Source organism: Anas acuta, chromosome 12 (assembly GCF_963932015.1).
Source record: "Anas acuta chromosome 12, bAnaAcu1.1, whole genome shotgun sequence".
NCBI classification, from domain to species: Eukaryota; Metazoa; Chordata; class Aves; order Anseriformes; family Anatidae; genus Anas; species Anas acuta.
Window position 1 is genome coordinate 16,991,957 of NC_088990.1, and position 27,860 is coordinate 17,019,816.

Here is a 27,860-nt window from a genome sequence, read left to right on the forward strand (position 1 = left end):
GTATGTGGGGAGCTTCAGATCTGAGTGGGTTTTAATGTGAGGTTAGAATCTCGTCATTCTTGTAGCGTTGTATAATAGCAAATTAACGTGAGATGAACTAATTATAAAATGTTATTTAAGATGTTTCAAGAGCACAGTCTCTGAAGTGTCCTATGCAAGATGGTGAGCTGTGTTTCTCTCCATGATCTAGCAGTTGTTATCTGTATTGACTCTTAGAAATAAAGCTTGGCACACAAGCCTTGCTACTAGGTATATGGAATCTCCTTCAGAACAGACCTGAGCAGTTGACCTGTGTTTTATTCAGCAAAGGAATGTGCAGAATTTCTCTGAATTCTGTAGCATCACAGCACTATTTGCTCTGGACATGTGTCACTTGTTTTTCAGTGGTCCCTAAAACATATCCCCGTGTAGGTGCCTGCAAAGCTTGCATCTGGCCAGTAGCTAGTTGAAATCTAGTCGCTAATTGCTCTCATATTCTGCACCTATTCAGTATCTAGATTCTCCCAAATCTTATAAGACACTCTCTGACTCTTTGAGCTCCTGAGAAGATGGTACTCCTGTGGCACCCCCCAGGCAGTGCCGTGGCTAAAAGGCATTGCCTGCTTCTTCCATGGCAGCTGGGCTGCGGCAGTACTGCTGCCTGAGCAGTGCTGGTCACTTCAAGGGGCACTCGATTCAGGTGGGAATTGCATGAAGGAAAAAAGGAATCTCATTTTTTGGCCAACATAAAGCAGTCAGGTTTGTTGACTGCAGGAGAGGACCAAAAGGAAAATGACATTCTTCGTGTTCAGTGTTTATTACAAAAGCCCTCGTCACTTTTTTGGACATGGGTTAGTACAAAATGTACGTCAGTAGATAGCCAGTGTTGTTTTTCCCTTCGGTTATGGCAGTATTGAAATGTATGTTAAAACACTTGTCCTTGAAAACTTGTGTAGAAAAGGATTTGATGAGTTATTTTGGGATGTGCGCCCACATTAATCTCCATCAGAGGGAGTACAGGAAGCCAGGGCTCTGCAGTGCAGCGCTGCATCGAGTCACAGCGGTGTACTTGTCAGAATACCAGCACCTCTGCCTTTGCCCTTGCAGCTGGAATGCGTTGGAGCGAGATACTCGTTTGGCTGTAGCCTTGATATCCATATTTTCTTTGTCTGCAAGTAGACTGGCTGAATTATGTTACTTTTACCCATACTGAAAAAAAAACAAAACCAAACGTGTATATTTTTTTAATTTGTTCTTCTGTAGTAAAGGAGTTGTGTGGTGAAGTCCTGCTCGACTCTGGAGGGAAGTCCAGCCTTTCTTCAGAATGCCTAACCCACACCACAGCGTTACATGCGAGGCAGGGAAATCTCTGAAATCTCTGAAATCTCCCGGGATGACTTCTATCCCATTTTATAGCTCCGTATGCAGAGAGTAATGCTGCAGAAGCTCTTGGAGTTGTAACCGAGATGTGGAAGTGAGCCCCAAGGATCTCAGTGGTAATTTCAGCGGATGCCTGTGTTATGCTTACAGATGCGTGTTCCAGTCAGTTTCTGTTCTGCTGCATGAGGTTTTATGGCAGAAAATTAAGCATCTCTGGCAATAAGGGTCTTGAATAGCTACGCAGAAGAGAAATATTTAGTCAGCCTTCACAAGGCTCTGCTCATTGTGGTCACTCAGGTGATCTATAGCGATCCCTTCCAGGGACTAGCAAGGACTCCACTCGGGGTTGCCTAGTGAGCTTGAAAAGGGGTTTGGTGTGATGACTGGCGTGTCCCTCTACAGATCCAGCTTTATCACTCGTCTGCTTTGGAGCAAAGTATAAGTATTCCTAAAAGCATTGTTATTTGGAGTCATTACTTCTGCACGGTGATGTTTCCTCCACTGGTACTCCAAAGAAAAGATTTTTTTTTGAATAAGCAAGCAAAGGTTTCAGGTCTCTGTCGTGTACTCTTCCCCCTGTTGTGTGCGATGCCTGGTGCCCCAAACACCTGTGGAGTCCCCAAAGCAGCAGAAGAGGAGGAGGAACACAGCGAAAGTTAGTGTTTTGACATTGCATGTGTTCAGCTACTGTCTTGACAGACAGGCACACAAAATATTTTTTATATTTTTTTGTGAGGACAGTGGTAGATTTGAGCATTCAGCTGCTATTGAATTTCTTCTTTGAAAATCACGGCTCTGAAGTTCAGGGTTTTGGCTGTTGGAAGTGCTTGTGTGTGTTAGAGCACTGCTGGCTCTTCCCGTCGTCCTGTTAGTACGGAGCAGCCCTAATCAGAGAATGGGTGCTTTCACTTCAGGCTTTTCATTTGCATTGGAGTCATGCAGAAAGTTAATTGGGGTAGGTTAATGATGAACGCTTCTATATCCTAGTCAATGAAAGGTCTCATAGGGTGTCGTCACAAGGAGGGACGCTTGGTCTTTACTGCTGTATGCTGCTGAACGGTGCCTGATGCTCAGACCACCAAAAAATTATTCCCTGAAGTACAGTCTTCTAAATTTGTTCCCTTTTTTTCAATGTAGGGGATGTTGATGTTTGGGCGTGTGTTTGCGATGTGTATTGAACAGTTTGAAAGCTTAATTCTCATGGTCAATTGCTTGAAAATATGATGACTTGTGTTCTGCCAGACAGTTCTTCTTAAACAGTTGGCTAGAAAACAGTGTTTCCTCATTATAAAAGGCAGCTATCTTCTACCTGCACAATAATCATAGCATATACATGGTTTTGCTTTATGAGAGAGATGTCTCCCAGCTGTGTGCCTTAGAAATAGCTGCTTATACAGCTGAAATACATTGTACCTGTGCCTTCCATTAGCTATACAGAAAGATTTGCTTCCTATGAGTTTTTCAAGCAGTAGGTATTACAACTCTGAGCGAGGCTGGTGGGTCTTGGGTTTTCATCCAAAAGGTGTAAGGGCCTCTGAGAGCCGTCATTACCTCTTCATGTAAACTGCAATTGAACGCTGTTGCAAGCCTGTGTTTTTGAAGAAACTCAAACTAAACTAGGTGGAGAGTTGGAAGACTTCCTTTGATTTCAGACACCTCGTGTTCTGAAAACAACTTTCTTATTCTCCTTTCATGACTTCACGAAAATCTCATTTTCTTTTAAGTTAGTTATCAGTTTAAGTTAGTTATCAGTGAAGAAATTTGTGGAGACTAATATTGCTAATTGCTCCAAAATGCACTCCTGTACTTTGAAATATCAAATTGTTCTGACTTTTACTAAATAAATAAACTTGGAGACTGAAATTGAGCTTATGGTACTTCTCTCCATTAAATATGACTGGCTAGAGCATTTTGACTCCCAGTCACAGCAGGAATTATACTGGAGTCCCCGAAGCAAGGACAGCGCATGAACTGTGCGTCTAAGGCACCACTTCAGCTACCTGTACTTGGTAGAAAAGTATTTAGAATAGCATTTTGTTGAAAATCCGTTGGTGCTCTCGCTGCTCATTTTGCAGGCAGGACCACAGTTATTGCCTCATACTAAAGTTCCACAAGCCCATTTCTCTTGCTTGTTATGCCACAGGATTCACCTGTATTTCGAGTTGGTGCTTACAGAGGTACCAGGTAACCACCTGGCTTTTTAGGCTGTTAACCATTGCTTCTTCTATTTCTTTCGTTCGTTACCAGGAGTCAGATGAATGTTGATCAGGCTTATGGAGAAGTTAGGGAAGATTGTTTTTATGAAAATGGTCTTTAACATATAATCTGGATCCCTCTCCCTTCCTCTGACATGTGCATTCCCTTCTACGTCTTTGCTTTGGAATATTCAGGTTGTAGAAAAGAAGTTACGTAAAAGGAGAGCAAAATTAATTGTCATTGTAAGAGATCATTCTTCTAAAAAAACTGTAGTTACTAAGCACAGTTAAAAAAATAAAAAATACATGCCAGGGATTTGGCCAAAATTACACAGCCTGTCAACGTGAAATGAACTTTGAGATAGGTTTGCAAGAGTTTCCACACAGAGTTACATCCCAAGAATCTCCCTGCCAATTTAGAGAGATTTATGATCTCATTTCTGTGATTCATTTTACCTTTTACATATTTGTTTTTTTGCCTAGAAACCACGCATGAGGACCTAAAATACAATGTTTGTGAAGATTAGCTAGTGTTTTCAAAAGGTGAAAGAGGCAGTTAAAATGGCAATCTTGGTTCAGCCTCAGTCTTGAACAACAGGCATTTTTCTGGATTATTTCAAGGAATTGAAGAAGAATTCAAATTTTCTGACATCTGATTTTGTTTTTTTTTGGCCTCAGGTTCGATATTTTATTTTTACTTTTATATTATTTACTTAATAATATGTGTTCAACAAATACTACATTAATTCTACATAACCAATGGTAACAAATATTAAGAAAAGAAATCTAAAGAAATATTGAAGAAACCGGTCCTACTTGCCATACATATTATGACTATCTCACAATGTATAAAGTGAGTGCCTGTTATTATTGTTTCTCCCTTTACTTTCAAGATTAATGTCACAACCCATTAGATCTTTAATTAAATCATATATAATTTAAAAAGACTGAAGCAAAAATGGTTGAATTGTTGTCCTCCAGCATAACACTATTTTACAAGCAACAATATGCATGCTGTGCATGGGTATTTTGGGCTAGGTACAGTAAAGACATTGGGAATATGGTCACTGTTGGATTTCCCCAACTTTGAGGTTGTCTAATGTTTCTGGTTGCCACATAATCAGGTTACGTGGTTTTCTGCTGAATTCTACTGACACGGCTGAAATTGTTTTTTGAAGAGTTGAGATTCACAGGAATAAAAAATAAAAAATAAAAAATGGCGGCTCTAGAAATGGGACTGAAATTTCAGACTACTCCAGGACTGCCCTCAACCTCACGGTTAGTGTTTTATTTGGGGTTGTTGTCTCGGGGACTCTCATGCATCTCCCCCATTGCCGCAGCACGACTGGAGCAGCTGGCACCTTCACCCCGGCTCCTGGCAGGCTGTGCCCCTGTGCCAGCGCAGGGCCTGTCCCACGCTCCAAGGCCATTGGCAGTTGCACCTGTGAATTTACGAGGCTTGGTCGTGCCTCTGTTTGTGCAGCATGTTTACTGGACTGTGTTTTTTTTGTGTGTGTGAGAGAGAGATTTTAGGTAAAGGAACGAAAATGTCTGGATCTTGATCAAGAATAGATTGGAGACAGGCACAGAGCTTTCTTGGACTGCAGTAGTTCTGGACACACCCAGGAGGAGAACTTTAAAGTTTTTAAACTAAAACAGAGAGGTACCTTCAGGGTTAGGCGGAGTAACTTGCAGTTTCTGATTTAACAAAAATGTACGCTCCATTTGAGCATCAGAACCTTCCCTCAGGTCTAACGCTGACTCTGTCTGTCATGCAGCTTTCAGAGACAACTGTATCTTTTAATGTAATTAATGAATATTTCAAGAGATTAAAACTCTGCTGGTAGGTGTCATCAGTTACGGTACAAGCTGTTGGGTATACACACAAATTCTGGAGCTAAGTAAATTTGGTACACTGTGAGGTGCTTTATCCAGGTCTTGTGAATGTAGAGACTTTGGGATGCAAGCCAAAGGGTCTTCATTTAACATCATTTATTAGATGTGAGTAACTAAACTGACAAATACACCACGCTTTACCGTTATGCAAGGGAACAGATTCAAAGGCAATCCTAAAAGGTACATATACTTTTTTGATTTAAGTAATTCTAAATAATATTTGTTAACACTATTTCCTAAATAATATAAAAACAGAGCTTTGCACATCAGCAGATACAACTTTGGAATGATGCTGCAGTTCCATAGCTACTTCAAGTTCCTGCTGTCAGTAGCTGGCAAGATATATAATCTAACCAGGAAGATAAACATTGAAGGAAATTTAACTTGGCTTGCCATATATTTAAGTCAACAAGATAAAATAGGCTACACAGACAGAGCAGCTCTGAACTGCGCTGAGTTTGTGTTTGCACATGAAGTACCGCACGTCACTGCTGGGTTAGAATGGTTGGTCTCTGGGCGTTCAGTACGTGTGCGTCCAGGTGCTATTACTAGAAATTTTCTGTTGTAGTCAGTGCCCAGATGAATGTGGGTGCATACACCTGACAGGGCTTGAGAAGCGTAGGTTGATGCTAACATCACGTTGCAATTCATGCAAGTGGAGTACCATCCACCTACAATTCTCGAAGGCTACAGTCACTGGAAAAATTGCACGTGAGTAGTCCTGCAGTATTTAAGAGGTTAAGGTAACTGACTCGTTAGCTTCTTGCAAGCCACCTCATTGGAAGAAGTGGTTTTTGGTTAATTAGGCAAGGAGGAAATCTTACTGTTGACTTCCCAGTAGACTTTCCTCTTTACTTAACTTTCTTACAGTGTCACAGGTGTCTGACCTGATAATTCTGTATATTGCATCATGTAATGCTTTGAGACATCTAGTTGTGTCTGTCTCAGCAAACTTCTGAGCTTGCCTATGAGCCTAATAGATTGCTTTTTTGTTTGTTTGTTTTAAGTTACTCCCGTTCTCCATCTCTCCCTCTTTTTTGACATCTCCATTACAAATCAGTGTTTTCATTTTGTAATTTCACTTAGGCTCCTGTCTGAGACCTGCTGGCAAAGGGCGGCAGTGTCTGGCTGTAGGTGAGGCTGAGGTGATTAAAGACACTCTGCGGGTAGTGTTGAGAGTGTTAATCTCAGTAAATATCAAAAGGAAAGATTGTTATGATTAGTTCACCACTTGACAGTATAACTGATGAGCCTGGTAGCGGTTGGAATCACTCACCTGCAGTGCAAAAGGGGAGGGAGGAAACGTGAATCAGGATCTATTTAGCCAATCTCATTTTCCCTGACCTGATGCAAGTTTTATTACATGCAGTGGGACACATCTCCCTTTGGATTGTCAGGCCATGGGTGCTCTGGAGAGGAGGTGTTGATTCTGTCCTATCCTGTCTGCTGCCATGCTTTTTTCCCCTTCTGAGTTTCAGAGATGTAGTTTTGTCCCACTGTGGGGTGAAATGGGGAAGATGGTTGAAATGTCAAATATTTTAATGCAGTGGGGAAAGTCTTGCTAACTCTGCTCCACTACAGGAATGTGGTTTGTTCCAGTTGAGGTGATGTGGTCTATTCTGCTATAAATATGGGTACTACAAAGTCTTTTTGCCAGGTAGGTCTATAGTACTTCTAAGCCTCTTGTGGGAAGGTAGCTTGACTTATTGGATCAGCTAACACATTTTACACCTCACCAGGCTTTTGAAAGTTGTCATGCCAAAATTCAATCCTAGTGTTAACTGTCTAGCCATTTCAGGTATTCATTTTGCCCTGGATCTTTGGGAGGGAACATAATTGCCATGTTTGCAAATTTTCATATCAAAACCACCCGTGTCAAAATGACATTGCTTTCAGTATGCTCTAAACACTTACGCGCTTTAGTCATTTTGAAAGCAAGCTCTTAAGTTGCTTAGGTGCTTACCATTTGCAGCACACAGTGTAAAAATTGCTATTTCAAAAGAACTGCACATATGAGTTGCAGTCAGAAGTGCTTTGAAAAATGCATTGAAATGCTGCTGGAATTTGAGTTTGTAATGCAAACTGCCAAGGACAGTAAAGATACAGATGAACTGAAAAAAATGGTAAAACTATGCCAAGACTTTAGGCATTCTTTTTGAGAATAATCTCCAGAGACACTGAAGGTTTGGTTTTGTGTGTTGTTTTTTGTTGTTGTTGTTGTTGTTGTTGTTGTTGTTGTTTGTTTGTTTTCCAGCCTCTTAGCAAAGCTAGTTTGCTAACAATAGGTTTTCTGCTTTTCAGATAGGTGTAATTTGCAGCGTGGGTTAGGAGGGTGCACAGTTCTGCTTGTATCATCTAACAATGTGCTGTTGGGATTGTGTCCCTCCATGCAAGGATGGGGGATAAAAAGACTCTCGAAGAATGAAAAAAACAGTACAAGAGAGTACATCTGAGGGGAAAACAAAACAAAACAAAACAAAGAAACAAAAAACCACCACACAGAATGCTGAGAACTTGAAGCCTTGGTGACAATGCATCTTACCAGCATGTTCTCCATTTTCAGTCAGGCAGGTTGCAGGGAGTGAGACTTTTGTTGCCTTCATAATTCAGAACGTCTGTTAGAAATGGTTTCTGAGGGGATATGTCTTCATGCTTTGTGTTAGTGCTGTATGTGTGGACTTAATATTTACATGTGTAGCTTTAGTACAGACAAAATCTGTTTTCTGAAGTGCTCCACATCTCCTTAAAAACAAACAAAAAACCAACAACAAAGAAAGCATGACATGAAGCAGTGAAACTGGTGAATAAATGTGAGAAAGCCTCGTAGATCTACTGACAAGCATGGAACTGCAGAAAGAAAAGATGGAGTTTATCCGAGTCCTAGAGCTTTCTTCTGCACAGCTAAGCAGTCGGTGGGAGACTTCTGTCGTGGTGCTTCTCCAGGTGCCCAATTGTTAATGCCTTCTGTTTAAAAGCAAACAAGTGAACTGAGGCCATAACAGGAATTGTCTTTTCAAGTTGTTAGGAATATTTTGTGAGTTCTTAAACCCACATTTATTATTATTATTATTATTATTATTATTATTATTATTATTATTATTATTATTATTATTTATTCAGCTTGCCCAGTTGCCTCTGAACAATCCCCATTTTCTAGCACAGGATGAGTAGTTTATCTAACTGTGCGTTATTTTAAGTTCTCGATGTCTTTTCCCTCTGTAGGCAGGTATTAATTACCTGGCTGCCTGACAGAAATTGAGAGCTTTTTATCTGTGAACAGCAATGTTCTCTTGTTTCTGTGCACTCCACAGCATTTCAACATGTAACTGCTTGTAAATGGCAAGATACAGACAGTGGTTTACAAAGTTCTTAAATTTATGGATATGCTTTAGTCCTAACAGTGTTTTATTTCCTCTTTCCACTCCCTCCCTCAAATCCATCTCCCCCCAGTTTATATTGGATCTCCATACTACAGAGATCTTTCCTGCTTTCCTGTCTAATTCAAGTGCAACATTTTAGGCGTCAAATGTACAATTGAAGCTTTACCAAAATAAGAACTCCCAGGTGTCTGAACAATTGAGAAAGTTCCTAAACAAATGAGAGTGCATCGAGGTAGTAACTCTTTCAAGGGCTGGTAGGGCTACTCTGCCTTTGCAATGATCCTGAAGCAACGATAATACTGAGAAAGAAATAAGGATCTGTTGAACTCGGGTTCTGAACGCTGTTTAACCCCAGCTACCATGCGTGACTACGGGCCAGGCATGTGGCTGGGATCACTGTCCGGTGAGAGGGAACAACTCTTCTCTTCCCTGTTTCTTCTGCCGATTTCTTGAAGACCCAGAAGAGAATGATCCTTGCTTTGTTCACAAAACGCAGTGTGTGTTAATACACTGCTATACAACAGAAATTCTTCACTTCTGTGTTTTCTATTCATAGAAGTCTTTAAAGCTACTCACAATTAAATAAATAAAATCCCTATTATAGTGGCAATAAAGGCTCAACATCATACAGTTGACTTACCAGGGATGTGAGATAGGAAGGCAAGTACATTAAACATCAGTTCTGCACCCATGGGAATCAGATCAAGATTTGGCATTCCACGTTTTTTCAGCCAAGCACTTTGGCACTGTTTAATTCTTGTCACCTCAAATGGGGTGTGTCCAGTCTATTTGTTGGTTTTACAGTTTGAATTGTCGTAAAGTCCCTGAACTCAGGTAGAAATGACTTAACGCCGGTCTGTATCCAGTTTTTTAGACATCCCGAAAAATACTGAATAAGCAGTGTTAAATGTTTTTCTTTTTCTTTCTTTAGGGTTTGTTTGACCTGCATTGTGCTTTACTACAGTGAAGAGTATTTTTCCCTGCAAGACACTTTGCATTAAAGGATCATGGTAGACAGTTTAATAGTTTCTTTGAGGTAAGTAATGCAACAAAACATTTTAAATCTGATTTAATATGTTTGCAACAGATTGCAGGAAATATTAACTCAGTGGACTCTTGCTTTTGTGTTATATGTATTTGGATAATAGGAGGATAAATAAAAGTCATGTCCAAAGACAAAATAATAATGTCCATGTGTCCTAGGCAAAGTATTTCTTGGTGTTAGTAAAAAGAGAAAGTTCTCATTATTTGTTTCTGCTTAGAACATAATTTGTGTGTCATTGGTCATTGTGACAGAATATTTAATAGGAAAGCTTTTTTTTTTTTTTTTTAACGAGGCAGTGTGATTGCTTGTTTTAGTACCTGTGCTGCAATTCAGTCTAAGATTTGTATTATGCATTCCAGAAACAGCTTGACAGTGGGATAATATGGGAAATACCTTTTGAACAGCTTTTCTGACAGGGAAGCACTAACCTTTTATTAAGCTGGTCTGTCCAGTTCTGTAGCTGGGCAAGCAGATTGAGAGAAAACACGCTGCTGTGATGCTACAGGAACCTCTGCTAGGAATGAGAGCTGCAGACTAATGAACCACAGACATGTACATATACTCTTCCGTTTGTATGGAGGTACTGTCAGCTACACCTCTGATCTGAAGTTCCTCATGGGGAATTTCAGACATCAGTCTTTGAATTCTGGCACCCTCTAGTTTCCCCATCAGAATGGGTGTCCTATTATTGATGCTATTTGCGTTATCTTTCCTGCTAAGGCTTATCCCTACATATCTCCCCAAAGCTGTCCCAGACTTGGGCTGTCCTGCAGACTTTCACTTGGGGAGGAAGACAGGAATATGGGACAAGAGCTGAAATGCAGCTAATCACATGGCTAAAATGCTTTCACTCCTGACTGGACAATCCACAGCTGGCCATGATAGCCTTTCTTAAAAGTACAACTAATAAGGGGCAGTAACCATAAAAGAAATCTGCTTCATTCATTGAGAGCTACTGTTCACTGCGGTGGGAGAGGAATTGTTGGAGGTGTTCCAAATGAGGAATTAGATAGCAAACCTTTTTTTTCTACTCCTAAAGTAGGGAGCTACTATAGCTTTCATTTTTCCCCTCAGTTAAACAGGTTTTGTGTATTGTCAGTAAAAGAAAGTGGGCATGTTTGCACTTTGAGCTACTGTTGTGCAACTTGGATAGATTCCTGATTTTGCCTTAAACTAGCTGCTTGGCTACCAATAATATCATAACCATGAAAGCATGGGCTTTACCAGCAAGGTCTTTACTCAGAAACCTGAATTAAACAGTCATCAATCAGCGATTTGTAGATGTTCATGTGTCCTTGAAAAGTTTTGCTTTATTTTGAGGAGCACTTGTTCTTTTTGGCTTTAGTGCTAAGCAAGAATACCTGAAGCAAGCTGAAATTGGAGAAGCCTGTTTTTGTAGTTCGGAAGGCCTAATATTAGTCTGGCATGGCTGACAAAAAAAAAGAAATAAAGGCTACTGAGAGCAATAACATTTACAAAATTAAATTGACACACGCTGATTTGAAGCTAGAGGCTTACCTCAGGCTGGCTTAAGTATTCCTGCCAGTTTTGCCATGTGTTTGAAACAACAGGTTTATGCCAGTGTTCCTGGGAGACCCAAGTGCAGAAGTAAACTTAAAAAACAACTTCATTGTTCTTGAGTACATATGTACAGCTGTCACTTGTAATGCAACCTTGTTACAGAATGTGTCAAGCTTTTCCTGACCTTACACTAAAAGTTTGAATTTTAGAACTGAAATCTTTAACTGATTTGCTTTGAAGATTGCAGTTCTCACTCAGTTCAGAGCTACCGACCTTATGCATTATTCCAGTAGAATTTATTCGTGGAAGTCTCTTGTCCTTCTGACTAATCAGAAAAACCCACTGTTTTTCTTGTGGATGAAGGCATTCTTTTTCTTATGCAAATTTTGACCTTTCATTCAGGTGCTTTGGGGGAATATAGGGAGTAGAAGCCATAAAGGAGTGTAGATAATAGATAGGAAGTTTCTGAAAAGGATGTTAAATATAACTTGCAGAGGATGTAGGCTGGGCCTGTCAAAAGCTGAGCTCTGCCTACTTTAAAATTTGTCATGTTTTCATTGAGAGTAGTTAGGAGATCACTGCAAATGGAGGTCTGAGTTCTGTTTCTGTTTCTGCCTTTGATTTTGGGTGTGATTGTCAAATCAGTTTCTTCAGTCATGTATTTGCCTTCATTCCACCACTGTCTGATTTGAGCTTTGCTCTGAACTGCGTGTCTGGGCTCTTACTGTAGCTTCTTTGCAGCATCTTACACTGGCACCAATTTCATCTGCCTCCTTTGTATTTAGCTTTATCACAAATGATAGCCATGTAAAATAAAATACTTCTCTCTAATGGACCTTTAAAGTGTTTTTGCATTTTTTTTTCTACATTTGTGGCAGTAACGAATGTTTGTTTGTTGCTTTTTATTATTATTATTATTTTTAATTTTATTTAAATGTTTTTGTTTTTATTTGCTTTGAGAGGGGCATAGACTATGGTGATGAAGTGATGAAAGGCCATGTGCAGTAAATGCTTACCTAACAGTTCCTCTTGTTAGCAAGAAATTGAGAAAATAGAAAACTCAATAAAAACATTCTCCCTAGTAGAAGAATATATCTATTTGCAGTAATCAAATGCTTTGTAAAAAAACAAAAACAAAAACAAAAACCCCCACCTGTTTTAGTTTAGTTGATCTTTTCTCTGAAAATACCTGAAACAATGTGAAATATTTAAAGGATTACTGCATAGTAAGCAAAGGAAGGGGCTGGGAGTAGGAAGCACAGCTGGATTTTGTCTGGTCCATTAGTTTGCAGATGGATTTTGTGTCCAAATCCATCAGTTTTATTTCTGCATTGAAATTCAGCAAATCATTAGCAGCTTTCACCTTCATGGGGGGTCCAAAAGATTCCCTTTGTAAACTGAGAAGTCAAACTCCCAGTAGAAATAAAGATATCTTAATTTTCCCTTTTTCTTACCTTTTTGGGTTTTCTGATGAAGGGCTTTCTAGGAGGATGCAAACCAGTCCCCTATTCAAGTTGTAGCAAACAAAAGAGTGAGCTAACTGAACCAAACTTGTAACGGGCTCTTAGGAGTCATTACGGTGGTGAGGCTTGACAGAACAAAGTTTGTTTGGGCTTGCTTCCCATTATGACTCCTTTCAGATTGAAGATGTGGGGACTGGGGTGATGCTTGGCTGCTTATCCTGAGTCTCTGGTGAGCTGTGTCCGCTACTTTCCATCTTCTGTGCCCATTAGGTTATTCAATTTCCATAAGTGTTAGGCAGCTGGGGAAGAACCTACATTCTGCAGAATCATGGAGGTTCTTTGCATGTTTCCTGTGTGCTGGAGGTGGAGTGTACATCTGCAAAACGGGGAACCAGAGGTAGAAACAGACTCAGTCCACATATGGTCGAACTCTTACCTAACACTTCAGAAAAATTGTGGAGCATATGTCAATTTAATCACCAAATGCTGAGGTGTAAAAGTATGCACTTTGAAAAATATTTTAATTTAAACATAATGTTATATGAAATGCTGTTAGTGGATTCTACTTGGTGCACTTTTGCTTTATAGATAAATGTGTGTACCTGTTTCTGCCTGCTGTGTAGTGAGGAGAATGTCATAAGAACATTTCACACAGCTTAGTGAGTCTGCTTTGCTTAGTAATGCTGTTTAAATGTGTAAATAAGCCCTTGCAGCGTCAAACCCTTTAATGGGTTATAGGTGTGTGTGGTTTGGATTAGTGGCAATGATGTATTCTGTTTCTCTATTTGTTTTTTTTCAGACTTCTCAGTTCACTAGCAGTGCTGGGATTTCAGTTTGTCATCCCACAGCCTTCAATTGAACACAGAAAGGTAAGCATTACAAATATTCGGAAATGTGTACTTAAAGGTAAACATTGAAAACAGAGGAAGATGTGTGAAGTGATGCAATCTAGATAAAGATCTGGGAATAATGTAGCTTTTGTTGTGTGTGTATGTTTTCATATTAATATATATGTTTTTAAAAGAGTCCCATCATAGTTAATCAGGTGAGTGTTATAAACAGATATAACGAAAGTGTATGGTGTGTTGTAGGTCACAAATACAGCTGTGACAGCTTGCTTAAAGTTTAGAGCATTTTCATTATGTAAGACAAATGGGAGAAATAATTCAGGTCAGTGAGAGCAGCACTCAAATATGGAGTGATTAGCAGAAGCATCCAGTTGCTCATAGGTAGCACTTCTTCTTACAGAGATCTGTAAGCATCTGAAGCAGATGCTGGACCCAAACCACACTTAGGTGTTAAAACTGAAATTGCTAGAGACTGGAGCTGGAAACTGTAAACCTTTTTTCTTGTGCTCTTGTGAAAAGTTCACATGCGCATCTAAGAAGGCATGCAGCCAGCACACCGTACAGAGGACCCTTCTATCCCTCTCAGTATTAGTGAGGCCTCAGCTGGAAAACTTCATTTAGATTTTTGCACTGCTTTTCAGGAAAGTAGTGGATGATTTGGAAACAGAGGGCAGCAGTGAATTATTCTCAGGAGGTTTTACAATTTTACCTCTGAGGGGAGTTTGAACGAATTTGGGTTGTTTAGTCTAAAGAGAAGACTGAGGGGGAGGAGCAGACATAATCTCCAGATACTCTGAAGCACCAAAGAGAGGTATATTCTTTACCTCTGCAGTAGAATAGATGAGAAGTAAAGGATTGAAATTGGCAGGGGAAATTTGGGTTTGATTATTAGAAAAAAATTCCCGTAGTAAGGATATAATGAATAGGTCACATTTACTTGATAACTTCTAGCATTTCCATGATGGAGGCTTGGTGATATATTGGACAGATATTTGCCAGGAATGAGGGTATTGCTGATTCTGTCAGAGACATGAGGGAGAAACCTTTTGAGTGCTCTTCTGTTTCTATGTAGCCTGTGATCTTGTATCTGTCTCATCTGTAAGTTGGTACGCAAACCCAGTAAATTAATAATTAAAAGATGTCAAGTAATGTACATTGCACAGGTTTGGTGAATAATGCAAATATACTAAACTTGTAAGATCATTAGGTAAAAACAAGAATTACTATGCAAAAGATTTTTATGGTTTCTTCTGGAATACAAAGGTTGTAGTGTTGGTCAGTAGTTTCTAGGATGTTGTTTTTTTTCCTTATCTAACTTACTTTGAACTTACGTTCATAGAATATAATTTCTAAATATCAACCAACCTCTTCAATGAGGCCAGAGTATTTATCAGTAGTAGCAAAAGGAGGAGGAAACTTTGCATGAAACCAAATAATCACCATTTGTGTTTAAAAATCAACCAAGCTGTCTCAAACTGTTTAAACTGAAATCTTTTCTTAATATTTGAGTGATTAACTTCTCTTGTCCATCAGTACTGGACATATGAACAGCCCTCCTGCTGCTCATCATGCAGTAAAGCTCTCTGTTCTCTCTCCCCACACTTATTTTATTGAATAAATACTATTTAACCTTTTCTGTTAAGTGCCATGCTGTGATGAACCAAAGGTTAAACTATGAAACATAACAGTCCTCTTCCTGGACAAACACTGGAGTCTGTATTCCCAGCTTTTCAGAAGTCATCCATGGGTGGATTGTTAACTGATCCTATGTTGCTGTATTAAAACAGTAAGCTGTAGTTATAGTTGTACTTTGCTTATTTTAGTGAAATTGGTAGCGTATGCAGTAGTAAAGATTGTCCAAAAAAAATTCTGGTGTAAATATTGCTTTGTATTAACTTCCTGCTTCTGTTATTAAGTAGTAGCATTGAAGCAGTGTAGTTTCCTTGAATTTACGTGCATCTTTTTGTCGCCCAGTTGTGTATTACTACTGACTTTAATGGAGGAACAGTATATTATCCAACTGATTTTCAATGCATGGAAGAAGTGTCAGGGTTTGCTTTTACAAGTTTTTCATTGGGGCACTGCAATATTTGTCAAGTACTTGAATGAGATGAGCAAGATTCCTCCGCTTTGCTGTGGTGAGCTGTTAGATCAGTTGAGTTACCCGTGGAGATGTACTGCAATGTAATGGCCAAAACTCATCATTACTCAAATAGCACTTCTGTTCATGAGAGGGAATTTCTACACTTAACAGCTACTTCAGATGTTACTTCCCTATCTATAGTATAAAGGTTTTTTTTTTGCAAGATTAAGTTTTTCTGTTTTTGCCGGAGTTTTAGGGGTTGGTGTTGGTATTTTGTTTATTTTCAGTAGCCATGGATGTTTTGCTTCTAGGATTAATCTCTGAGTCACCTCTGTTTTCTCTGTTCTCCTTAAATCCACCACATAATAGCACTGTGTTGATTGTGTTGGCAGAACACGAGTTAGGAGCTTATCAGAACTTCTTTTAATCAAACCAGTCTGTCACTGTGGACTGACCATGGGGATCTATGAGCTTCCCATTCGCTTCAGGACAAGATGATTAGAAATAACGCATTGCCTCTGCTTGACTTGCCCCATGCCCCTATCCCTCTATCTAGAGTTTTAAAGTTGCTGCACACCCACATTTCTGTGGTTGGCTAGATCTTTTTCTGGGCAGTCACACACCTCCCTGACGTTCGTCCCATGACCGTTATATATGACAAGTAAAATCAAACACAAAGACTTAAAGGAATTCTGGCGTTTTCTTGGATGAATTGGTCAACGTACTTTGAGGGGTAAAAGTGAGGAGACGAGCTTTTCTCTTGCTCTCCTTTGTCTGTAAAGAAATCAAGGAATGAATGGGTTCTTTATTTTTTTCTGTCTTTGTCTTCCATTTTTGTTTTCTGTGGCAGGCTTGCTCGCTTGTTCCATTACACTACACTGCTGCCCAGGGCTTACGGTGTTAGGAATGGTCCCTTCTGCTGGGCTGTAGAAAGAGGAAAATGGAGATCCAAGTGTGAATGTAGAGGGGGAGCGTACAGAGTATGATAACTTCCCGTGCTATTTCAGATGATAGGAATTTGGTTACTACTTGTGACAATTATATCAATGTTAAGATTTGTATAGGAAATTTTGTGTATAAATGCGCTCCTACAGCTGCATTTGTGTTGTGATAATGACGGTGAGTGGCGGTTTCTTAATGTCTCCTGTTGGTTAACCCTCCCACACCCTGTAATAGTCATTGTTCTGCTAGCTGAAAAGGATAGGGCTGCCTAATGCAGCTGAACACACCGTAACAATGTAAAATGTGAAGCATGAAGCTAATCTACTCTATCCTTGAAACTGGGGGAAATTGAAGTTAGACAAAGCAGTTAGTATCTACGCTTGGCTTTTGGCCAAGGCATCAGAGCTAATGCCTAGCAGTTCTGAGGAGTGCCGTGGGATCTCCACCGCAGCTGGGCACCACCTTGCTTCTGCCTCGGCTGCGTGTTGGGAGCTTGGTAACAGAAAGCCCTGAGTAATCCTGCTTTGGAATCCAGGTAGGGCAAAGCTCCCCCCCAAGGTCAGCAGGGAGTGAAATCTGTAGCTTGTCAGGACTTGCTAAGCTGCAAACCAGCTCTTGCTAACAGCCCTGCTGTGGGGTTCCTGTGGCTCTGTCCTGCTGGGCTGCACGCACTCCAGAGGGTTTTGCTGGGGCAGCTTACTGCCCGTGCGTGTGTGTACGTGTTGCTTACAGCTATTTGCTGGTGCCGCTCGTTTTTCTGCAATGTATTCGTTGTTTATAAGATACCTGTTGTGCATTGCTGCTACATCTCCCTATACATCAATTCCATAAAACTGAGTGTAGCTCATACTCCTCGTGCAGCGTGCTACAGGTCAGTGTATCCACACGCCTTCAGCGCAGGTGCTTGACTTTAACCGGATAGATATACGTGCTGTTGTACTCACTGAAACCAGGGGGAAATGGAGCCTTCCTGGCTGTCGGTGTTTATATTGTAATTAGCAGGGATTTTTAGGGAACTGGTGAGTGATACAGACTGTGCAAAGGTGTTTCCTTTAAACTTACCCTTTTAATGCAACAGAGTGTCCAGAACACCACCTGTAAGAAGGTTGCTGCTCTCCCAGGGCTGTAACCAATTCCCTGTCCACGCTGAGGGTTAACATGCTTTAGGTAATAAAATTACCTAAATTTGTAATTTAGGTAATTTTTAATCTCCAGCTTCCTGCTGGAGAGGGAGTCAAAAAATTATTTTGTGCAAATACACTTTGAAAATCAAGGCCCAATGGTTTCATTATTTTTAACCTGCTTTATAATGGAACTCTGAATTTATTTATTTATTTATTTTCATTAAAAGTACTGGGTTCCTTAAGCATGGGGCATCAGGGGCTTAAAGCTTGTTCTGTATTTCTTTGGGAAAAATGACAGGGTCTTTTCTCCAGTTGTTTTCCAGAGAAGGTGAACTTGCAAGGTAATAGGCAAGCCTTTTAAAAATCTTTTTAAAATCAAGTGAATGTCTACACCACATATAGACCCCAAAGAATTTCACTAAGTGTGGAAATACAACAGAATGGCAACAGCTTTGGCACAGCTGAAGATGATCGACCTGCAGAAGGCCTGGGGTAGTAACAGAAGCTGAGTGACTTAGATCACAGGTGGTAATCGGTGATGAGGAAATAGTTTATTAAAATAAAGAAGCCTAATTTCTGATATAATGAGGTCCTGATGCTTATCATCTCTCTGTTACTCTAAATCAGAAGCAATTCCACTCCAGATAAGGAGTGATTATATACAAGTGCTGGAGGCGAGGTTAGGAGTGAGCCATCTGTTTACTTGAAAGTACTTACTGGTCTCTCAGCAAAATGGAAAGAAACCACTGCCTTCGCACAGTAAGCTCACAGAATGCAACGGAGGTGGTCTTGGTGTGAAAAAAATTATCCAAACGTAGAGGAAGCTTCAAGCTCTGGCACAAAAACTGTTCTGAATTTGTTCAGAGCTGTTTACTTTCTAGGCTCTTTAAATAATGTTCAAGTCTCTTCAGATGTGGTCAAAGTTGGTTGAAGGGGCAGTTAAGCTTTCCAGGCATTGTAGCTCTCTTCGGTGATTTGTGAATACAAAGGTCTTCTATTTCCAGGCTTTTTAGCCCTTTAATCTTCACAGGCACAGATGTTCAGACAGAGTTTTTATACAAAGAGCGGAAACCCAAATCGTTTAAGCTGGTAGTATTTACACTTACCATGTACTGTAAAATTCAAACGTTTTACTACATCTCTGATTAAAGGCTTCCAAAACGCACTGAAGGATTAAAATGGCAGAGCATACTAACCAGGCGGACATATACACATTGTGTGATGATGTTTTGCTTGGCCTCTGCTCCATTTTTCTTCTAGCCTTGAGAGATCTGAGAAGTTGTTATCTACAAGTTTCAGGGGGTTTTTGGTAGATTACTTTTTATCAAACCACCAGTGTGCCACATGTTTCTTGTAAGAGGCATTTAAAATATAGCCGTTCCAAATGTAGGGCTGTAAAATGGACTGTAAAGACTTTCTGCTGGGAAATTGTCATGGCTATATAGGTATGGTCTTTATTGGAAATCAGCTGAACTAATATTGGAAGAATATTCCTTTAAGATGCTTAGACTGGTGAAAGAATTAAATCAGTTCCATAGATGTGTTTACAATGCTGGCAGGGAAATACTATAATGTTACACTTGAACAGGCTCTAAAACTAAACTATAATTTCCTCAGCCCATTCAAAATTTGGCATGCTGTGCTCTGAACCTTAGTTCAGTTCTAGTTTCTGTGAGTCAGCCTGCTTTTCTTTGTACACTCATGAAATTTTAACAGGACAGAGACTAGCTTTTTTTTTGTGGGCACAGACCATTGGTCAGCTATACAATAAGGTGGTAAACATTCATGAAGAATACCGAATCTCATCCTGAATATGACATACAGATTTTTTTAATAACCACAATGTATTATACCAGTGTTTTGAATCCTTATGCTGGACCTGGTTGCTTTAAAAGCTGTGTGGACATCTTTTTATGATGGATTGTGCCCTAGCAGAATATTCAGTCAAAAGAATTATGAAATAAAGGAGGGGCAGCCCTCGGGTAGTGGAAGAAATAGGACAGAGTCAAGTTTTCCAAGTGCTTTGACAATCCTCTAATAATGATGTCAATGATTTGGCCTCCTAGCATGGGTCATCAGGTGTGGTATAATAAGAAGGGGGTCCATGGAAGGGACAATTTAAAAATGCTTAAAGCCTGATGAGGGGCTTTGAGAAATATTAATTGGATTAGAGCTCTTTGCTCTGGGAAGCACAGGACAAATATGATAATAGTTTAGAATTAAAACAAAACAAAATACCCCAAAGGTATGCAAGCTTCTGTTAATTCCACTTTGCATCCAGCACACAGACATGAGTTAACTGAGTGAGTAACATTGGTGGTGGTGTTCTGAGCAGGTGATAAAATGCCCCTCTGGACACAATTTCTTTGTCTTTGGTTAAAAAATAATTCCATAAAGCTTTGCAAAACAGACATTCATGTCTGTTTATATGCCTTTCGCATGTATAACTAGGAGTATGATGTAGTTAATTTGTTCATGAATCCATTGGGATTCAGAGTATTTAACCAGAAAAAAGAATTCCTGGATAACATGTTAGAAAGGAAATATAATATTTTATGTAAAGTAAAATTGGAGAAAACCAGCAATGTTGGTTTAGATAGTTCCAGATCTAAAGATTGTCTTTTATCACTTCATAGTTTTGAATTTAGGAGTATGTAAGATGCTGAGTATCTGCAAAATGCCTAGGAACATTGGCTGTGGCTATAGCAACTTGCTTAATTAGGTGGCTGATTAAAAGGTATATACTTTCACCAAGCATTGTGATCGTTAGTACTGTGAAAGTCCATCGTTAACTCCAATTTGGAGTACCATGTGCAGCATCGCAAACTGGAAAAAGTACTGAGAATGAGGATAATCTGAATTCTTGCTTGTTTCCTGTACAAAGGGAGACAGAGCAGAATAGGGCTGATGATTTTCAGGGAGAGATCACCAAGTCGAATTGTGTTAGTGGTTTCAGGTCAAACATTGTGGCATGGTGAAATGATAAATAACAAGTGCGGAATGAGCACTTGTTATTTATCATAATGAAAAAATGTGGAGGTACACAGTGGAATTATCAGGCTTCATGCTTAACCAGTGGAAGAAGCAGCACTTCTTCAAAGAACAATGGATAACCGAATTGTAAAATGTGGGGTATTTTGGAAGCCAAAACTATAAATAGACTAAGAAAGGTAGTTTTATTCATGGATGTTATGTCCATTAGTGGCTATTAAACACAACAATTTGAATTTGGTGTTTAGCTGAGGGAGGCCCTTAAATTACTGATTAGCTGGAAGTAGAGGGGTCTGTGTATGTCTCTCTAAATGTGTCCTGGGCCTTGCACTGTTCCCTGAACTTTTTCTTTTTCACCAAATCAGAACATAATACTGGTTTAAATGGGCCTCCAATTTATCTGCTGTTTTCTACTTTTCTGAACACTTAATTTGTGTGTATGCTGGTTGAATAAGACGAACTATCCTATAGTATTTAAAATCTGTGTTTGTCAAATAAGCACAGCACTGTCAGTCGTCATCTTCATGCACAAGTAGTTGCGTATGAAATGTCTGTGGCTTTCAGCTCAAGTGATACTTCCTCTTTAGGGATGTTTTTGCATAGTGGAGTTTCAACAATTGCTGCTGAAATCCCAAGATGTGGATCTTATTTCTGACTTTTCTCATGGAGGCAGTACTAGAAATTTGCATTGTATTTTAATGCCATGTGTACTGCTGTTTTTTTCTGAAATGTTCGATTCCGGATCAGAGTGATTGCTGCCTTGTAAGAATTCAAGGAAACTTTTTCTGTGTAAGACGTAGTCTGTGACAGGGTGGCATACTGAATTCAGTAACACTGAGGTTCTGATATACTAAAGGTAAGGGAAGGCTCCTTGCTTGTCGTGGGACTACAGCTACAAAAATGACAACAATGGCATTTGGCAGTGATTTAATGGAGAATTAGTCTGCCTAAAAGCTACCAGGGATGTTAACATTCTATAGGACAACTTGACATTTCTAAAATCCTTAAAATTTGCAAGTAAGAAAGGAACCAATAGACCTACTCAATTCTTTCCTTCTGTGCATGTGAATTATATCACTTTGTTCGATCTTTGCGCTGTCTTCTTGTGTAAATTCAAATGCATTAGGAAGAAAGATCTGTAAGTGATTTGTGAAATCTTCATCCTGTGATTGAGAGGGTGAAGGTGAAATTTATAAGGTTTTGTCATTTTAGTTGTTTCTGTTTTACTGTAGGTACAAAGTGATGACTAATTAATGGGTTTAACAAGCCCAGACAGGCGAGTTTCTCAGCTTCAGAACGTGATGTTTTCTCTTGCTGTCCTCTCACTTTGTATTCCTTTCTTACTTCACATCGTGTCCTTTTCTTACTTCTGCTCTGGTGAAGTGGTGAACATTACTGAATGGGCAAGGTGTTTTATATGATAAAAATATATTCATATTTTACATGGGCTTGATACGACTCTCCAGGAGAGGAGGTTTTGTAGAAGAATACTTTCATGCTAATGTGTTTAACTGTGTGTCTGTAAATAGTTACTTACAGGTTACACACAACCGCTGGTGCAGGCTAGGGAAATAAGCAAGCTGAAATGCTGATGCTGTAAAATACAATGCTCTAAAAATAGGTGAAGTTAGTGGATCTTACAAAGATCTGACAGCTGCTCTCTGATGCCATGAACTTCTTAGCTCCAGATAAATTTACAGTCTCTGCTCAGTACATGCTGAGTACATAAACCAACTGCTGTTGTAGAAGTAACTGACAAATACCACAGTGAGACCTGCAAAGCTTATAAGCTGCAGTAGCTGTGACACCAGTTTTCTTCTCTTCTGAATTCTTGGACAATGAGGACGCAAGCTGTCCAACATACTCTTGAAGTTATAAAGTAAATAAAGCATTCAGTTAAGGAGTCAGTTTCCAGATTAAATGAAACCTTGCAATACTTACTAATATGCTCAGTTGTGGTGTATATATCATAAAATCAGAGTTGTGTATATAAAAAAATCTTATGCATTGCATTCAAAAAAGGAACAGTCAGAACAAGTCACCTAGGGCTGGGTCTCATTATTTGCTACAAAGGCACCTAAACTATCTCAAGAATCCAAATACCAGCTCTCCTGGGCACTGGAAAGATCTAAAAGATCTCAAAAGATGATTGTAATTGAGGAACAATATTACTGCTATGTAGTTCTTTTCTTTCCTCTCTCCTGCTCTACTGTGTTTTGAGAACTTAGCCTGGATGAATCTGTTGGAAGGATCTCAGCATGCTGGTAATTAAACTTCAGACTGGCTTCAGATTAGGCCTTCATCCCACCAGATGCTAAATTTAGAACCAAGTCTGAAAAAAACTTCCAGGATTATACATGTATTTTACTCTGGGACTGATTTGTCAGCAAGAAATCTTGATAATGCAGCAGTGATAAGTTTTTTTTCTGTGAAGTTTTTGTAATCTTGAAGTACTGTGCAACAGAAGAGAAAATTACCTGTTTCAAAAAGAGGAGTGTTAAAGATAAGACTGGATTATTCAAATTATATATCTGCAGTTGTTGCTGATATAGCAGACATTCCAGAGAGAGGAAGACAAAAAGTGTATTCTGGCCCCCCGGGTGTACAGGGTAAGCAAACAGGCAGACAATTAGGAGAAAGGAAACAATTGCCAATTCCTTCTTTTTCTTAAATCACTAGAGACTTTCTGTTGGAAGCACAGCAAAAGGGCTAAGTAGGTCTTTAAAATCAATTTGAATGAGAATAGAAGAGAGGCCTGAGCAGCCCAAGCAAATGAGGGATGTTGTGGGTTATGCAGAAAAAAACAGCTTAAAAGTGAGGTGGGACTCTTCTTAGAAATGGCAAAAGTAGGAGTTGGTTCTGAAGGGCCCTGGCACCTACTGGCAGGACTCTCCATCATACTGAACTGTCATTGCTGCAAGTCTGTGCACATTAGTAAAGTCTGATTTTTTCGGTGCATAAAGAAAAAATAAAGGTGAATGTAGTTAAGGAAACAAGAGACAAAGCATCCTAACGTATTCTGCTTTCGGGTTTTTCAGTTTGTTACTCATGGTATTCTGAGTTTTTGTAACTGTGTTATCTACACACTCATGCCTGCTGTCTTGGAAGTAAGTGGCAATGTCTACGTGAAACTATTTGAAGTCAAACTTAATTGCACTGTAGCACCTCCACATTTCATTATAATATTGATTGCTAGTTCTGGATGTAGTTCTGTGTATAGGATCCGATTCCATGGATTTTAATATTCCCTGTGCATTTGTTCAGTTTTGCACAGAACTAGTACTGAAGGTTGTTTAAGCAGAACACAACAAATGCATAATTAGCATTTAAGTCCATGGGACTTGCACACATTTTTTCTGAGAGAAGATTTTGGTGATGTGTTTTTAATTATCATTCCTGACTTTGTTAGTTAACTCAAAGAAACAAATATGAAGCATGTTGCATGGACCTGGGGAAAATTAGGGAAAGAAGAGGAAATGGAATGTGTTTTCTTACCTGTCACATGCATAAAAATCTCCATCACTGCCTTGTTGGCTTCTGCTGTCTTAATAGGTTTGTTAACTGGCTCTGTTTGGAGTTCCCAAACTGTAAGTTAAATCACAAATACTATCTTACAGGTCTTGTACAACAAGCTGATTTATAAACACACAAGAAATTGCTACTTCTACTTACAAGCCTTGTGCTGCCAAATAATTGAAGAATGCACAGAAAAGAAAGGGGTATAATTATGGGGTGAAACAAAGGGGGAGAATAGATTGAATGTATAGAATAAACCTCTTGGTGGTTGATTAACTTGCAGTAGATAGACATCTTTTTGATGGTACTTACATGGTTGCAATGGCTATTACTCTGTCTCCTGAAGGAGCAATCAATCATGAACTATGGGAAAGTAGACGAAATGGCTTAGTTGATCTCTCTTTTGTGGGCTGTGTTGTTCTGTTAAAGAAATTGCTTTCATGATTTAGCTCAGCAAGGAAAATTCAGTATGTTTTTTGGTTGTCCCCTGTGCGGGCTCAAACTCTTCCCTTGAGAATCTGTGCCGTTTGGGTCATTTTTAAAGCGAGGGGAGACCTAGAGCCAGGAATCCTGCAGTCTGTGGTGTTTCCGAAGTATTTTGGAATACTTCTGCTGTCTCCCTTAGCTACCTGTAATTTCCTGGCTGTATCCTAGGGCACTGTGAGAATTCATTGCTGGCTGCAAGGTAACTTGGAAATAGGACCTAAGGGCGGGCAGAGACCTGTGAGTCCTGTAGGCCAGGTGCTCTGCTCTGCCCCAGGGAAGGTCCGTGCTAGCTTGGTTGCTGTCGACAGAGGTTGGGGACTGGCCTGCGAGGCAGTGGTACCGGCAGCTCCTCAGGTATTCAGTCCCCATGCTTTGTGTGCCTGTTCCAAGTACTGCTTCCTACTAACTTGGATCACCTCTGCTAAAATTTAAATCCACTGTTCCTTGTCATAAAGTCCATAGACATGGAGAACAACTTGCTGCAAAGAGAAGATGAATAGTTTTGTTTGCTTAATTTAAACTGTTGGTAAGTCTAATTATTGCCCCGTAAGTTTTCTGTTGCATAAGCTAAACAGATTCAATTTATTCGGTTGTCTTAGTAGGTTTTACTGAGTAGATGTTACCACTAACCACTTGTATTGTTCTCTAAAGAGTCATCATTGGCCCCCCGTCTTTCTCAAAGTGAAAAAATAGAGACCTTAATTAAAAAAAGTACATAACCCAATTTGCTACTGAAAATCCCTTTTTTAGAATTTTTACTACAACCTAGCAGTAAGACTGTAAGACCTTAAAAGTAAATATTTGCATATCAATGTAAGACACTACGTTGTTATTTTTAGTTGGTTTGATTATTAGATTCTGATTTAAATAGCTAGATTAAACTTTCCAGTGCTATGTCTAGAACTGTTTTACTGTGAAGATTAAGTGGCGTGAAATGACATTTTATTGCCTTCAGTCATTTGAAGTATCATTTCATATGGAACAATTCTTGTTGCAATGAGGTATGGCAGCCAGAAAGTTCTCTCTGCAACAGGTCAATACTTGTGGCTATTATATTAATTTCTATTGCTGATTAATGAAATAATTCTTATTTTAGTGCTAATTTGACTTGCTTTCAGACTAATGGATTTTAGTCGGTGCCTATATAAATGCCTTTGGCTTCAAAAGAAAGAAAAAAGTGCACTGAACCGTCATAGAAATGATTATGATGTAGTCCAGACAAATGAAATGTGCCTTGTCTGAAACCAATGAAGTGTTGGTTTTACAATAAGTAAATTTGACTGCAAACTGGGCTCAGACCAGAAGAGTGTCTCTATATAACTATATAAGAGTTATCATTTTGTATCTGTGGTAGAGCTACATTAATGTGTAACGTATGTGTGAACTGTGAATATTGACTGAAAAAATAGCTAACTGAAGAACAGCTTATTCAGTTGGTCATATTGTAAGCCAGTGATGTTCTGTTATTGGATATGACTGCAAATATAACAGCCAGAAACCAAGACCTTGTTGCATGTTATTCATAATTTTGACATTATGTGGTTATTAGATTGTACAGGCTATTGGATTTAAAAGGTTGATGCCAAATGGGGTACCCGCAGAAGAAAAAGAGACATTAAATACAGAGACATCTGCTCCCGTTTTCAAATAACACTAGTGAAATGGGGAGCACGTCACACTATTGCAGATGCTTTTTATTATTCAGAAGTAATAATTAAATGCAGTTTTTTCTGTGGTTGGTGATGAAAGAGCGAGAGCAACCTCAGAGGGGGGAAATGTTTCAGATTATGTAGACCACAACTGACTATTCCACAGCAGCACCACAAACCCTACGCTGGCTTGGCTTTTCATATTGTAATGGTATATTCAACCCATGTTTGCAAACCACATTCCACCAAAGCCTGCCATGTGAATAGCGAGCTGATCAGTAACGTGTGCTGACGGGCATGGGTGGTTTGCAGTTCAGTTAGTGACTGCGCCTGTTATCTGTGACTAGAGGCAAACTATGTAGATGTTAATCTTCTAGTGCTATACAATAACGTTTCAGCCAAAATTATTAAAGGAAGCTATGTTTTAGAAGGTCATCCTTTGAAGTGGGGAGAAGTGCCGTGCAGAGGGACATGGCTGTTTCTCCAAAGCTCATTTTGAGGTAGCCAGACACTTGAATGGGGCTATACAGGTATGGCAAGCGATTGGTTGTGGTTAGTGCCTTTTTTATCTCCTAATTGAAAAGATAGACATGTGTGCTTGTTGGTCAAAGGTTATCTGGAGTATAAGTAAACACTTAAAGGATGCTAATTTAGAAGAATTCTGTGCATATTAACAATTGTGAGAATTGGGCATTGGAAGCCTGCTTCCATTATGATAAACCGGTGATTTAACAAGCTGGAGAAGGGGGACGACAACTGTGCATTTAATTCAAAATGGCTCTATTTTCTGTGCGACAAAGTTAAACACTCTGCCCACTGCGAAATGCAAAGAAATCCTGACTACATCTAGCTCCAGAAATGTGTAGAACTTGGGGCACAAGTTCACAGGGAGATGGGTGGTTGTCACTTGTAGGCTGTGCTGATACATTGCCAACATCAAGGTCAGGTTGTTTAAATACTTGACCGCAGCTGGAAGGGTTAACTCTCCTTACAGCAACAGCCTGTGCCGTTCCTAATGACAGCACGGTGGAGGTCAGCAGGGAGCTCAGGAGCCCATCCAGCCCAGCCCCTGCCCGAGCAGGCACCCAGAGCACCTTGCCCAGGACCCTGCCCAGGCGACTTCTGGAGATCTCCCAAGAGGAGACCCCACAGCCTTTGTGGATGACCTCTGGCAGTGCTCGGTCACTGCACAGTGAAGAAGTGCTCCCTGATGTTCAGGTGGAGCCTTCGTGTTCCAGCCTGTGCCCATTGCCTCTTGTCCTGCCACTGGGTACCTCTGAGAAGAGCCTGGCTCCATCCTCATTTTAGATGTAGCACTTAGTGATACGGTTTAGTGGAGGACTTGGTAGTGTTAGGTCAGAG

At 39.7% G+C, this 27,860-nt stretch overlaps 1 protein-coding gene across 3 annotated transcripts in view; it reads left to right on the plus strand.

The window, feature by feature from the left end:
- Positions 1-27,860, plus strand: part of THSD4 (thrombospondin type 1 domain containing 4) — a 299,631-nt gene that overhangs the window by 23,122 nt on the left and 248,649 nt on the right. For all 3 annotated transcript variants that reach the window (XM_068695297.1, XM_068695298.1, XM_068695296.1), the window contains 2 exons: positions 9,762-9,866; positions 13,659-13,728. In XM_068695297.1, the coding sequence (XP_068551398.1) occupies positions 9,838-9,866; positions 13,659-13,728 (99 nt within the window). In that variant the 5' untranslated portion in view covers positions 9,762-9,837. The remainder of the gene's footprint in view (positions 1-9,761; positions 9,867-13,658; positions 13,729-27,860) is intronic.